The sequence below is a fragment of the Pleurodeles waltl genome, chromosome 10 (genome assembly GCF_031143425.1).
Source record: "Pleurodeles waltl isolate 20211129_DDA chromosome 10, aPleWal1.hap1.20221129, whole genome shotgun sequence".
Taxonomy (NCBI): Eukaryota; Metazoa; Chordata; class Amphibia; order Caudata; family Salamandridae; genus Pleurodeles; species Pleurodeles waltl.
Genome location: NC_090449.1, coordinates 34188182 through 34202733, shown reverse-complemented (window position 1 = coordinate 34202733; position 14552 = coordinate 34188182). Strand labels below are relative to the sequence as shown.

Here is a 14552-nt window from a genome sequence, read left to right as displayed (position 1 = left end):
TTTTTTTAAAGAGAATAGAGTCCCTAACTAGGCCTGGCGTAAACAAAGACATTTTGTTTTGATTCAACTTCTATTTCTCCCTCGGTCGGCTGGCTTTACTGTGAGTGTAGTTTTAATGCCAGGAACTAGTGTGGCAATCAGTGGAGTAGCGAAACTGGATTACTCTCCATATCTCTAGAAGAACTACGAGCAATTCACAAGACTCACATCCTAGATTTCCATCTGTTCCAAAGCTGTGTGTGGTGCATGCAATTAAGATGTATTAGTATATGATGGATTATATTGGTCACCCCGGGGAACAACAATTGCTCATTGCTGCAACAAAGCCCCATAAGGTGGTCTCTTCTCTCACCATTGCCAGATGGGTACAGTGGGTCAAGCAAGAAGCGGGTACTGACATTAGGACTTTTAGGGCCCATTCAGCAAGAGGGGCTACGGGCGCTATCACCCCAAGGGCACATATTGGGGACATTCTAAATGCAGCTGACTGGTCTTCATATTCCATCTTCATAAAGGTTCAACTATGAGCTAGTACCTTCTATTGAGTCGCTGGTAGAGCAGAAGCCTTGAAATAGTGTAATCCTCCCCTCCGGTCCCAACACAAAAGTGAGGACTAACCCACCCTTTACAGTGGGTGCCTTGCCAGTATATAATGAGTCTATTCGGCGGCATCTGCTTTACATGCAAGTAGTCTTTTGTCTATTCCCTTTCATAACGTGGTGTACTCCTGATGTAACCGCAAAGCTTAGTCTTAAAGTTAGCCACGTGCAAGACTGTCAGGAAAAAGAGGTTTCAGGATTTTAAAAAAAAATCGGTTTCCTTTTTTCCAGTACGGACAGTCTTCTAAACTGAATGAATTGCAACCTGACTGGCCATTGATGCAGGAAGAAAGAGGGGGCAAGACTGTCTATAGGGGACCTTGAAAGAAAGTGCTGGAACCAGATTAGCTAAACTGATGTGAATGGTGTGCTTCCTTTTTCCTAAGCCTTTTGGGCAATTCCTTTTTTCTTATGGTTATTGTTCTTTAATGGCCGCTGAGAAATAAAGTGAAGAAAGAACAGCATAATCTTTGTCCTTAATAGAACTGAAACTCTCCGTTATGATAGATAGGAATTTGTACATTCTTAAACGAAGTCACAAAATGCACCCATGGTATGAGTCTAAGCAGTATTGCAGATTTACTTATTTCATGAATGCACATGAATTTACAGAAGTAGACCAGGAAATAAATCTATGCAACAAACCCTTGACAAACAAAGCCCATAAAAATTGCAAACCCATGACAAAGTCCTTTAGATAAGATAGTTTTTTCATCATACTTCTTTGCCCATCCTGTACTGATCTTCTCTCATTTTACTTGCAACAACTTAAGTTTTACACTTGCACCAGATACTCTGCAGTGTAAGAGAACATTCCCTCTAACCTGCTCAAAAATAAAAATAATTCCTTTGTGTAACCATCCATTCTACCAAACCTGCACCACCTTCCATACTACATCACACATTTCCCTGATTAATGGGTTCCACAACTTCCCTTGCCATTCAAGAAATCCCCAGCTTCGCCATCTCTCTCAAGTTGAAAGGAACAACCTGTTTGGCATTGGTGGACACCAGTAAAAGTATATAGTGACTTGATGCTCATCACACAAAACTCATGATAAGCGGCCCTGTTGAGGACTTAACACCATAAATACAAATTCTTTTAACGTCGTAATTTCCACACGCTGTTTCTGCGCAATCTCCAAAATGTTTAACACACCAAAAGGGAATCATAAATAAACATTCTTCTAACAAAGCAGTTTTGCTCAGACAGTTCCTCAACAACATAATAGTAATGCAATGAGTGGGAGGTGGGGGCTGCAGCATTCCTCCAAGCACAAACTCTAGCTACCAATTATGTTTTTGGAAGCAATATTGTCACTTAACTACGAGAACAGTGGCTCTTGCAACACCCATTGTGAGAAAAAAGTCAAAACATTTGAGAAAAGCATTGGGCACAAATTCCAACACTCACAAATACATCTTTAATTGGTGAATCCCTGTAAAAAAGGGCCTTGGCTCAAAATTACTGATTAGTTTGGCACGCACTAAACAACATATCACCTCTGTTAAGTCACAATTGCATGGCTGCCGTTTTAATAATTTACCATTCATGGGTGTAGTGTGCATCAGTAATGTATTCATTAGTAACACGAGTTGGAAAAACTAGCTCCTTTGCCTCTTCCAAGTTTACTCTGAAGTGTGCATTTTACTATCAAAATACAACAGTTTGTCCAGTGTAAAAAATATTGTAATTTTTGCATTTCAAGTATGGCTACACCAAACCGAAAGAATCTTACCACCTCAGCCATTCAGATAGCCTTTAAGTGAATCTATTTTTTTCCATTTAATTGAAGAGTGAGTATTTCATCAATCATATCTCCACATTTGATGACTGAGGGTATTACACTGAGAAAAAGAATATATAGATTTTACATTGTTTCAGCCTTAGAGAATTTGGCATGGTCTTTCAGTTTTGAGGTGTTGCATGATCAGCTTATTCAGTACCAAACAGTCATACATGTCTCTAATCTTACTCAGAGAAATTTATGAGCAAAGGGTTAGTCTACACTAAAGGATTTTGTAGACCTTGTTAAAAACAGCAGATATAACTAGAAGATGTGCCAAAGGGAAACATCTATCAAAGTGAAGAAGAAAAAAAAGAAGAAAAAAAAAAAAGTCAGGGGATCAACCAAACATTAAGGAGTCTTAGAGAGGAGAAGATACCTTAATGGTCACACGCCTAAAGGTTAATGACAAGAGGTGTCCTACATGTAAGCAAAAGTGTTCAGGTTGCGCTACTGTAGAACATTTCTTCAAAGCATGGAGGAACAAAGACTCAAATGATGAAGGTGGGTCTGAATTAGAACAGGTCACTAACCCGCGTTGAGCACTGAAGAACAGATCAACAAGCTTATTGGACCTGATAGACAAAGCATGAAGAAGAAACCTGTACGCAATATGTATTTGGGTGGGGTTAAATTGCAAGATATCACTGATCCAGGTTCATCACTGTTAACAGGAATGTCTGCTTCTACAAATTTGCAGCCTACTGATACTTCACCTCGAAGTTTCACACAGGATACAGGAAATTGAATTAGAGTTAAAAAACAGACAGTGTAAATTGTAAACTCCAAGGATGGGCCATTTGTATTAGGTTGGAGGGATCTGGGGTATTCAGGCAGGAGACTGGACCAAAGTAGTTGAGAAGCTGTCATGATTGTGCTAAGCAAGTGAAACTGAAATGCAAAAATTTTGGCGATTCACAAGTCTTTTCCCCAAGAGATATGAGAATGCTTAAAGGGGCTTCAACATAGAATTTTGCTGTTGTATGTGTTCACAAAACCAGAAGTATTCCCATTTTGGAAAGGGGGAAAAAAAAGTATTAAAAGACCTGGAAGAGGTTGCAATCTGCATGCGAGTTATTACTGGGTGGTTATCTTAGTGGTAGCATACAAATTTAATGGCAGATTGAGATTGTGTGTGGACTTAAGGGATTTAAAACACGAATATTTAAGTGGATCTATTCCCTCTTCTGAAAATGTAAAATGTTATCTTTGACAAAGGGTGTTAGGTGGTTTAGTACCATTGACCTTACTGTAGCCTTTCATCAGGTTGCATTTCACCCAGATGGAAAGAGATTAACAGCATTTATCACTACATGCGGGTGTTACCAATTTGTCAGAGGCCCCTTAGGACTTGCTTCAGCAGCAGCAACATTCTAAAGATTAAGGCAGGAACTGTTCAGGAAAACTGATTTTTCCAGGATGACATCTTGGTCACTGGAAGAACTAAGCTGGAATGTTGTAAAAGGCTTGTATAGGTATGAGAAATTTTAAGTAAGAGGTCTCATGGCTGAACACAGTAAATGTAAAACTGAAAGAAAAGGTTACTTATCTCTGTTATGAAGTAAGTGGGGAAGGCATAAAGCCCAGAGCAGAATTGGTGGGTGCCATAAGGAATTCACCTTCTGCCAAGAATAAGAATGAAGTGAGCACAATTTTGGGCCTTGCTAAATGTAATTTAGTTTGTAAATATTTTTTCATGCAAAATGTAGCCAATTCAACAACTTGTGAAGCTGAAGAACGAATTTGGGTGGTCTGATGAGTGCCAGATTTCCAATGAGTTAAAAGATGTTTTAACATGCAGCCTTTGATTCTACACATAAAAGTAGTGTCACCACAGAGGCAGGCAGGAGGGAGTTAGGAGCTTTGTTGACAAGGTAACTGGTGGGAGGCCAATGTGGCCTGTTCACTCTAGGTCACAGACGAGGGATTCAGTTATCAAGCGAGGGGTGCTTGCATGCATACGGGCTCTCACATATTACATTCTTTTCTTACGAAACAGAATTGAAAAATTTAAAGTGTGTGCGTCCTTTAAGCCTTACAGAGAAATTACTAAATATATGTCTAATGATAATAAAAAACAATAGAGAGAAACACTCCTATTGGTGGCCCAATGAGAAATTAGTCACAGAATGCATTTTATGTAATGTTGCCTTACCACAAGATCATTGCACCCAGTTAGTGCACTTAACATGCCATAGGGTAAGAATGGTACTGAGGTCATAATTTTGATATGTGAAAGGCACACAGACCTCTGTGTTATGCTGATTATTTCTCAAAGCGGCCAGAGGTGGACATTATTTCTAGGGCAGATTCTAATGAATTTGTAAAGCTTCTTAACCAGTTACGGTTGAGAAATAGGTTACAAAAAAAAAAAAACTATAGTTAATGACAATGAGCCACAATTCACATTTGATAACCAAGTTATTTTTGAAGAGGAATGGGATCACTCCTAATACTACTTCAGTACACCATCCTGTTGGTCATGGGCGCTGTGGAGCTATTTAGTTGTGTGATAAAGGGAGCCACAAAACTTCCCAAAAATGCCAATTTGAATTGGAGGAAGAAGTGATGAATATGCTTTGGGTCTAAAGAGTTACTCCTTGTGTGATGACCGGTTACAGACCATTGGAACTTTTGAGAAGGGCAGTTACCAGGCACACCTTAGGGTGGACGTCCAATTGCAGTAGGGTCTGCATTCCTTCCTATCTGTGCCTCCACAGAGAAATGTGGGGAGATATATCCCAGCCAGCACATTTCACCCTCTCTCTACCTGCCAACTCATCGCGGTCAGGCACTAGATGTGATGGGTATAGTGGTGGGCCTGTTTAAGAGGTGCTGGTACGAAACAATAGGCGAGTATGGGAGATTTGGAAGATGTGTGAAAAGACAGCATGCTCGTAGATTGCTTGTGTGAGCAATGAAAATAATGCTAATAATTTTAAATGTATTCCTATATTTGACATAGGATGTAATTAGCACAGAAAGTAACGTGTGACTCGTAAGGTGCTCACTTGATTGGCCACCATTGTGTATAGGATGATTAACTAATGTCTTAATATGAATTACGAGTTTATATATGCTTGAAAATTCATTACTCAGTCATACTTGCAGCTAAATATTTTGAACTTTGCTTAAGCTAACTGAAAAGGCCTCAAGTTTTAACAAGGCCATGGTCAAATTGAGCATATGCCAAAGTACTGCAAACTGATACGTTAGTAGAACGATCTCATTCCCGCTGTATAAAAAGTTATTTGTCTGAATCTCAAACTTGTTTTGAGTTTGTATTAATAAAATGCATTTCTTTCGAGGAAATGTTGAATAACCCAAGAATGTTTCTACATCACTGTCACTGTTGATTTGTAGAGTAATTGGAATGGAGAAGAACAATGAACTCTCTGATGAACAAGTTGATTCTTATTGTATCGACTGGATGTATGCAAACAAAGAACCAATCAATCACCGATATGAGGATGTCTGGCTAGTATATTTTTCCTGATATCCAATATTTTTGTAATTGGATAATTCTTTCTTCGCCTGATGTTTCTGACCAATAGCAACCGTGTGTGAGATTTAATTTAACAACTTGGTGTTCTGAGTCTTGGGTGCATTCTTGTGTGACCTGTCACTTTGACACTTCGTTCCTTGCCAGTGAGTTTACTGACATTCTGGTACTTTATTATTTTCTGAATTTACCTTGCCTGGTCAATGCTGAACCACTGATCTGATGGTTTACTGATCTTATAGTCTAAATTCTAAACTGTCACCCTTTTTCCAAATCCTCTATTCTGATGCGGATGTCCTCCTGAAGAAGCTTATGCTGTGTGCTGATCCTTAAGGCTAGGTAATATCAGCAAACTGTGCACTATTTGTCTTTTGTTTTTCAGGTACCAACTGCTGTTTTGATAGTGCCATAGCTAGATGTTTTCTAAATCTGTTACTAGAACTTTTACATGAAACCCAACATGCCAACACTAATCTGTGGTTAGTGAGGTGTTACCTTTCTCATCTATGACTTGAATGCTATTTCTGTTGCTGAACAAATGTATGCCATTTCTCTTGCTCAGATATTGTTATTAATTTGCATGATCATTATCGAAATCATTGTGATTATAGCTTTGTTCAAATTGAGATTCTTTAGAATATTTGGTCAGGCTGTTTCTTTACATGTACCATTTGGTTTTGAGACTAACTTTTGTGACTGTAGCATTGTTAACATAGGGAAATAAACAGTTTAATTGATAATCAAACATGTGGTTCTTGTGGCCAAATAGGTCATGGGGCTTTCTTTACTGACCCTCTAACTATTTGTATGGTTTAATATTGATGACGTATGTCCTATTTAGGGTATGATCATCTTAAACAAGCCCAAAAGGCTCATCGGCCTTGAGGACGTGTCTGCTTATAAATTACTGTAATTCAAGAGATAAGCCTGGGCACACACACTTGTTTGAGTAGCATTACCATTTTATGGTACTTATGGTTCCATATTTAGCATTGTAGTTTTGATACGCATGGTTTTAGCTCCAATTTTTTTTGTATAGTTGCCTGGACAGAAAATTATCCACCTTATAGGTACCCATTTCTTGAGTTTGGTGTGCATTATTACATAGAAGGGTAATTTCATATCTAGATAGGAGGGTATACGATTATGTATTTTTCTTTGGTTTATATGTCTTGATGTGAGGAATACTGGTATGGTAGTTATTATAAAGTTTGTTCAAATTACAGAGGGATGTCGTATATAGCAGCTTGTAGTTGTGGTATTCGCTGCCAAACATTGTGATGCATAAGTATGCTGTCATCAGTTCCAGAATTCTAATATCTCCGATTCCAGTGCCGGAAGATGAAGGGCAGAGCTGGTGGGAAGAGGAAGTAATGCATTCTGTGGTGCCCGGTTCTAGGAATAAAGCTTCAAATATTTACAATTGTCACTGGATCTTTACTACGGCATCACTACACAATCCGAATTACAATTAAATACAGGACTAACATGTGAACCATTTTAATACCTGGTCCATAATTATTATAAAGTTTCCAATCAGCTATGGTATTACTCCTTTTTTTACATCCAATAACTGCTCTCGAGAACGAAAAGATTGGCGATCACGGTAAATACAATTTTGCGTAAGTTGATTGTACATGCTTAGCATATCTTTAATAAAGAAATGGCCAAGCGGTCTCACTGTAAATGGGATGATTAAGTTCGATTTGGAATTAAACACCAGTGTGGCAAAATAACATAATACTCGTACCACGTTTGAGTGCCCTGAAAGGATGTCATTAATGAAATTCCCCAAATATGACAGAGCTTTTTGTCACCCAGATGTATATTTTTGAATGTTGTGCTTCTGAAAGGGTATTTCAATGTATTTTTACCTAGGTACGATAGATGCTATGGTGGGTACTGGCCCACTTTTAAAAAGCATAAATCTATTCCTATGATACTTCAACAGCGTTACGTTAACATGTAAATGTATGGTTCTTAAGCAGATGACTGGAACCATGAGTCAGGAAAGAACCAATTCACGCTGCAGGGATAACTAAATTAAGCAACAGAAGAAATAAATATGCAACACACTTATTTCACTGTCACTTTTACACAAGTCAACTCTGTATGGGTAAATGTTTAATTCTATTAATATCAGTTTAACAGCTACATGCTGCAAATAAGTGAAGGGTGAGCCGCTTCTTCGCGAAAAGAAGCCTTCCAATGGAACGTGTGGTATATTTTTATTAAACTTCTGATCCGTTTGAGCCACGAACATCTTTTTTGTAAAAAATCTGCAAGTTATGCATAAGGATGATTATGGTGCAAACCCATGACCATGCAGAAAACGCAGCATTATTGGCTAACGCCACTGGAATTAAGTTTCCCAATTACTTGAATTTGAACAAGATAGTAGTCTGAAATCTCGTGGGTGACTATGCTCTCAAATGCGAGAAATTAGAATCAAAAAAAGATACAACTCAAGGCAGGGGTACTAGAAAATATTAAATGAAGCTAACAATGTAAATGTGAAAATATCGTGTATGGCCTTTCAAATAAATCACCAACACAAGCCCATGTGAGTGAATTGGGAGATACAATGACGCTGGGTTCAAAGAGGAAATGTTTTTAAAATCCTGAAGCAGGAACAGAGTACCGAGGGCAAGGAAATACTGCAAACACCGATACCGAAACCATGTAAACTAAACGTCAGCTGCGGGAGCTGAGCCGTGGTCAGTAGATATGAATGTGCTCTTAAAACCTTAGGTTATTGATGCTATGGATGCAGGAACTCAACATGCCGAGTTTGGTAACACGCTTCAAGATTGTGCAGCAATCCATAAAAGTCACACATCTTCTTTAAAGCCCTCCTCAGTCTATCACTGCAGGTGGCCGGGGGAAGACTCCCAAAACACAACCAGGAGCCTGATTTTGCCGATCCCTTCACACGGGGTCCCTGGCCCCACCGCAGCGCGAACTGAGATAAATTAATCTGTTGAACAAGGAAGCGCAGCGAGTCTGGACGTTTCTGAGCTGCAACGGGGAAGGCCGTTTAAACTCTAGGAGCGTCAGTACCAGTAACTGAGCCCGGTCACTCCTCGTGCTAAATGCATCAATCTGCCTCTCGTTGAAGAGCGTTTTAAAAAGTACACTGCGGGACATTTCAAGGAGAAATTAACGGTGGGCCCTTTAGTCTACCCTATCCTAAGTAAAGTTTTTTTTTAAGAGAAAAAAAATGAACGGCACACGCGGAAAACAGACTGGCTACAGCAGCGCTAAGAAGCTCGTGAGGAACCGGGCGCCCGGAAATCGCCGAGGTTGTAAATAACCCGAAGGGGTTAGGGTACACCGCTCAAAGGACAGGCTGACCCATCCCACCCCAGAGGCCGCCTCGCGGCTTTCCCGCCACCCCTCTACTCCGTCTCAGAGCTACGCATTTCTGCTTAACTGCCACTGGCTCTCCACATTTATACCAGCGAGCGCGTGGCGATTTACACACCAGCCCGTTTAAAAAGACGCCGGGTTCCAACCGCCGGGCCCCACCACCAATCAGAACGCCGACAGAGGCCTCGAGTCGGTCTAACGCGCGTGGATATATACCTCCTGCTTTCCCAACGCGCCTGCTATCCTTTCACGCACAGGACAACCGGCGCGAGCTTCGAACTTACCCGCCGCACACGCCACCAATCAGCACAAACGAAAAGGGGTCTCGCGCCGTTCGCTTGTATTCATAACCAAAGCTGAGCAGCTGCACCAGGGAATGTTACTCTAGGATAATTGAGTAGGAACGAGGCTGACTTATAATTCCTCCCAACGACAGTTCGAGTTTGGTGCAGTCCAGAAACAGCTTGCGACTGTCCAACTCACCACACACTGTTTCGCATGTACACTTTGGTAGATTTTAGTGGCAGTTGGACTCCCCACGCTGCTCCGCTTACCTTTTAAATTTTCCGCCATCTTCCAACAAGCGCCAAATTGAGAAAAAAAACTTTTTTCAGTTTTCCAGTACAAGCCTGCGCGAATAGCCTCTCTCCCAAGATAGCGCGCGGGCGAGGAGAAGAACGATCCCGGGATTGGAGCTGAGTGGCTGCGAGACGTCAACCTTAACCAATGGAACAGACCGCTCAGCTAGGGAGGTGGGAGACAGCAAATGTAGATTCTTGGAACTCTCGGACGGGAGGCGACCAATAGGATGTCTTGGCAGAGCTGATCTCGGACTGGTTGAGTAAAAGATGACGGACAACGGAGAGGCCAATGGAGGAGGCCGTTAGGGGACGCTGCTGGAACCGATTAGAGGACGGGCAGGGTTTTGGATTGAAAGGCGGCAGTTTAATCTTTCGGTTGACTTCAGTGGGAGCCGTGATGAACATAGAAGAAGGACTGTAATGCTAGTATAGTGTGATTAGACACGAAGGAAATGTTAAACTGTAATTAACAGCCAGCTCTGACGCAGATTCGTCGTGTCAAGGCCGCATCGATATTCCTGTTGCAGGCTCTCCCCGCAGTTTTCCTGAGCGATTAACGTTTCCTTGACAAGACCCTTATGGTGATTCTTCTTAATATTCAGCTTTCGAATTACGCCACAAGCTGCCTGAAATGTCAGATCAGTTAAAGCGGCGCTTACCCTTGATTTTTGGTAGTAGCGTTTTGTGACAGTCACTTTGCCAGGGAACAAGCCCTCACTATATTTAAATAACAAAAGGAAGTCTAAAATAGCTCGGTTACTGCAACATTTCCATGACCTGTATGTATGAATGATCTTTTCTCCTATATTAGCATCAATGTTTCTCGGTTCTGTTTGTCGAGGCAAGTTACTCACATTCGTGCGGTGTATTTATGCAGCTTGGTTTGCATCTTAACAATGCTACGATAGCATGGTTGAAATTAATTGAGAACTAAATCTAAGTTAGTGAGGGTGGGTCACCGCTTCGCAGGCAGGAGCAAGCCAAGACTGAGAACAAAACGTGCAGAGTAAAGCTGAGAAAGGAGAGCAGGCCTGGCTGAGGACGGGCCCGGGGAGAGGTCCACACTTCTGCGGTGACTAGAGACAGATGTGTTAAGTAAACCGCAAAAGATGTAGTAATGTTTTTTTGGGAAGGCCTGACCACACCTTGCACCCCCATGAGATACACGGCACCCCAGGCATGGATATGGTATGAAATAGAAAGCTTTTTTTTTTTTTTACCATATTCTCACTGACATCTGGCAAGGACAGGTTAAGTTTACTGGTTAGAGGCTTTTGTCATGAGTGGATATCCCCATCGGAAATGTTCTGTCATCTCAGCAGCTGTTGATAAAGTTAAGGGTGGAGTTCTTCGTTCCTCGGTATTAGACAAGAAAGCATATCTTTAACACTAACCCATGTCTTAAAGTAAGAGAAATCTTCCACCTACTCTCTCAGTGACTTGAGTCCAGAGATGACTTGCACAAAAAGAAACATTTCTCAAACAATGGCGCATAGAAATACCACATCTTCAACTGAACTTCCAGCGTAAGTTGTTGATTACGATGCTTTGGGTACACAATGGAAGCTTGATTCATAATAGCCACTACCTAACGCAATAGTTCATTTTTAGGTCAAAGCCTAACAGACAGCATGGCTGTCTGGTTTGCTCACATCATCTTGAAGACATTCGGAAAGTTTCCCTGAGAACGCTTTCCACTTGTTGCTTACCATCAACTTTGTGGTTTGCAACTCACATTTGCTTGCTTTTTATTTATTAGCTTTATTTGATCTATGCTGTTCAGTTTGAGTTCATCCCTTCCCTTGCCTAAACCCTATTTACTGGATTCTTCCACCAGGACTGGATTTCTGTAAATGGGACTTTAAATCTTGTACTCATTTTGTCACATTTGTTGTGCATTCAAAGACAGAGTTCAAAAGTCAGGCTCTGTCTTTCAGGAATCTTGTTGTTTACTTTTCTTTCTCTGACTTCAAACTGATAGGATTTATGTGACAATCATGCTGGTTGCTCATGATGTGCTGTATAATGTTATTTTTTTCTAGCACAAAACAAAATTTAAATGTATCTAAATGAACTGTGCAGATATTTCAGAGTATATAAAGCTCAAAACAAAGCAAATTTTTGGTAATTTTCAAGTGTATTGGAAACTTATATTCTACTGCTATCAAAACAAATCAGTACTCTAGGTGATGACTTTCCACACGTTATCATTTGCATGCTGTAAACATTTATCAGTAAAACTTACTTCTGTGCAAATTTAATGGTCATTTCAATTGGAGATGTGTTGTCTATAATGGCAGTGTGCTACCACACCATGCATATTCCACTTTACTCTGCACCACTCCACGCCACTGCACTCTACTCTGCATTACTCCACGAATCTCCAAACTGCATCACTGCACTCCAATCTGCACCACTCCACTCTACTCCATTTCACTCAACGCCTCTCTACTGTACACTACTCTACTATGTACCACTGCACTCTGCCCCACTGCCCACTACACCATTATATTCTACCCTGCTTCACTCTGCACCGTATACCAATGCACTCTATATCACTTTATTTAAAACCATTATAATCTACGCCACTGCAGTCTACACCAATCTACTCTGCACAACTATAGGACACTGCACTCTAAACTAGTGCACTTTATGCCACTCCAAGCCAATGAATGCACTCTACAACACTCTATTCTGCAACCTTGCTCTCTCTGCCACTGAATTCTACAGCACTCTACTCTGAGCCACTGTGCGACTGCAGTCTACTCTGTAGCACTCTACTGTATGTCACTCTACTGCACTCTATGCCAATGCACTTTATGCCCTTGCACTGTATGCAACTACACTGTACACCAGTCCACTCTACACCACTCCAATCTACTGTGTACCACTACACTATAAGGCATTACACTCTACGCCTTTCTACTGTGCACCACTCTACTCTGTGCCAGGGCACCCTACCCACTCTGCTATGCACCATGGCACTCCTTGCCACTGCACTCTGCACTACTCTGCTATAAGCCAATGCTCTCTCTGCCTCTGCATTCTACAACACTGCACTCTATGACACTCTCCTCTGAAAGATTGCAGTCTCTGCAACTGAACTCAGAAATCCAAATTTGTATACCTCTGGCTGCAAAGTATTCGCGAAAAAAAGACAAGCTCTTACAGGGAAATGCACAGCTCTGATTGGCCGCCAGCACTTCAAACCACCTAGTGTTAGGAGCCATTTTGGAACTCAGCTTCAGCAAAACGCAAAAAAAAAGAAAGGAGGCCAGGGTATAGACTCCCTGATCCCTTAGCTCTTGTAGTGGGGTCCCAGAGGGTCCCCTTGGCCTGAGTGAAAACGCATACAAAAAAAACAACAAAAAAAACACACATTACTGCAGATTCACAATATACGTGAATTTGCAGCTTTTTTTTTTTTTAATAAGCCCTCAGGTGGGCCAGGTCCCAGGGGCATTCATAATTTTGCCTCCCGGGGCGCTTATTGCGATATATGGGGAGGGGCCTGCAGCCCCCTTGTGCCCTGGGAACCACCACCTACCAGTGCAAAATGCTTTAAGTGTGTGTGGGTGGCCCGTTGGCCTTCAGACAGCCCTGGGTACCACCACCTTCCCGGGATATTTTTTGTGATATGTGTGGGAGGGCGCTCGCGCCCTGTGGACCGCCACCTCCCCAGGGCAACCTGCAAAAATTAGAAAGGGTGCCCGTTTTGGACCCTTTTAGCCCCAGGAACCACCACCTCCGCGGATCCGTGTGGCTCCCTGTGATCGGACAGCCCCGATCGCACCGCCAGAAGAGTCAACCAACTCCGTGTCGGGTAAACCCGACACGTCAGATCCGCGTTCCCATGGGAACGCTCTCAGCGTCAAGGTCGCGTTTCCCTGTTTCCAGGGAAACGCTCAACGTCTTCCGGGCCGCCGGCGGTGAAAAGGAAGGAGTACGCGACCGGGGAGGAGAGCGAGTCGAAGGAGAGACGGAGACGAGTCGGGGAACAACGGAACTGACTATTGCATCTTACCCGGGAGCACCGTGTGTCAAGTAAAGCACATCACAATCCTTTAGTACATTGCACGGGTGTCTCTACACTCTACCTCTATATCCCTACTTACCTTTCCCCTTTTCCTATCTGAAAAGAAACCCCAGAAATAACCAATTTACTTACCTTGGCGTTCTCATATTTCTCTTGCCGGTATTCCACTGGAGCCGCCCGCGTTTCCCAGAAGCCACCGACCTGGAAGGCGGGAGGAAGGAGAACGACAGGTTTAAAGAAAAGAAGATCCATAACTCAAGACTCTATAGTTACCTGTAATATTTTGAACAAAAACAGACAAGAAAAAGAACAATAATAAAAAGCCTTACTTACTTACCGCACTACTCAGTTTCAGTCTGGTTTATACCGTTCAGCCTGCCACACTCCCCTCAAAGACCCACTGATGGCCCTGGGGACCGCCACCCCCTAGGGCCTTCTCCTGCTATGTTACAGGGTGCCCACCCCTGGGACATAGCTGTTTACTATGGCTTTTTGGACCCCTTTAGCCCCAGGAACCACCTCCTCCCTGATGCCGTGTGGCTCCCCTCAAAGAGCCACTGATGGCCCTTGGGACCGCCAACCCTTAGGGCCGGCGCCTGCTATGTTACAGGGTGCCCACCCCTGGGACATAGCTGTTTGCTATGGCTTTTTGGACCCCTTTAGCCCCAAGCAACCACC

General features: G+C 42.2%; 1 protein-coding gene across 2 annotated transcripts in view; it reads right to left on the bottom strand.

The window, feature by feature from the left end:
• The window catches only part of SUV39H1 (SUV39H1 histone lysine methyltransferase), a 55329-nt gene extending 45386 nt beyond the window's left edge, over nt 1-9943 (bottom strand). For both annotated transcript variants that reach the window (XM_069209568.1, XM_069209569.1), the window contains exon 1: nt 9812-9943. In XM_069209568.1, the coding sequence (XP_069065669.1) occupies nt 9812-9830 (19 nt within the window). In that variant the 5' untranslated portion in view covers nt 9831-9943. The remainder of the gene's footprint in view (nt 1-9811) is intronic.
• Between the last annotated feature and the right edge of the window lie 4609 nt (nt 9944-14552).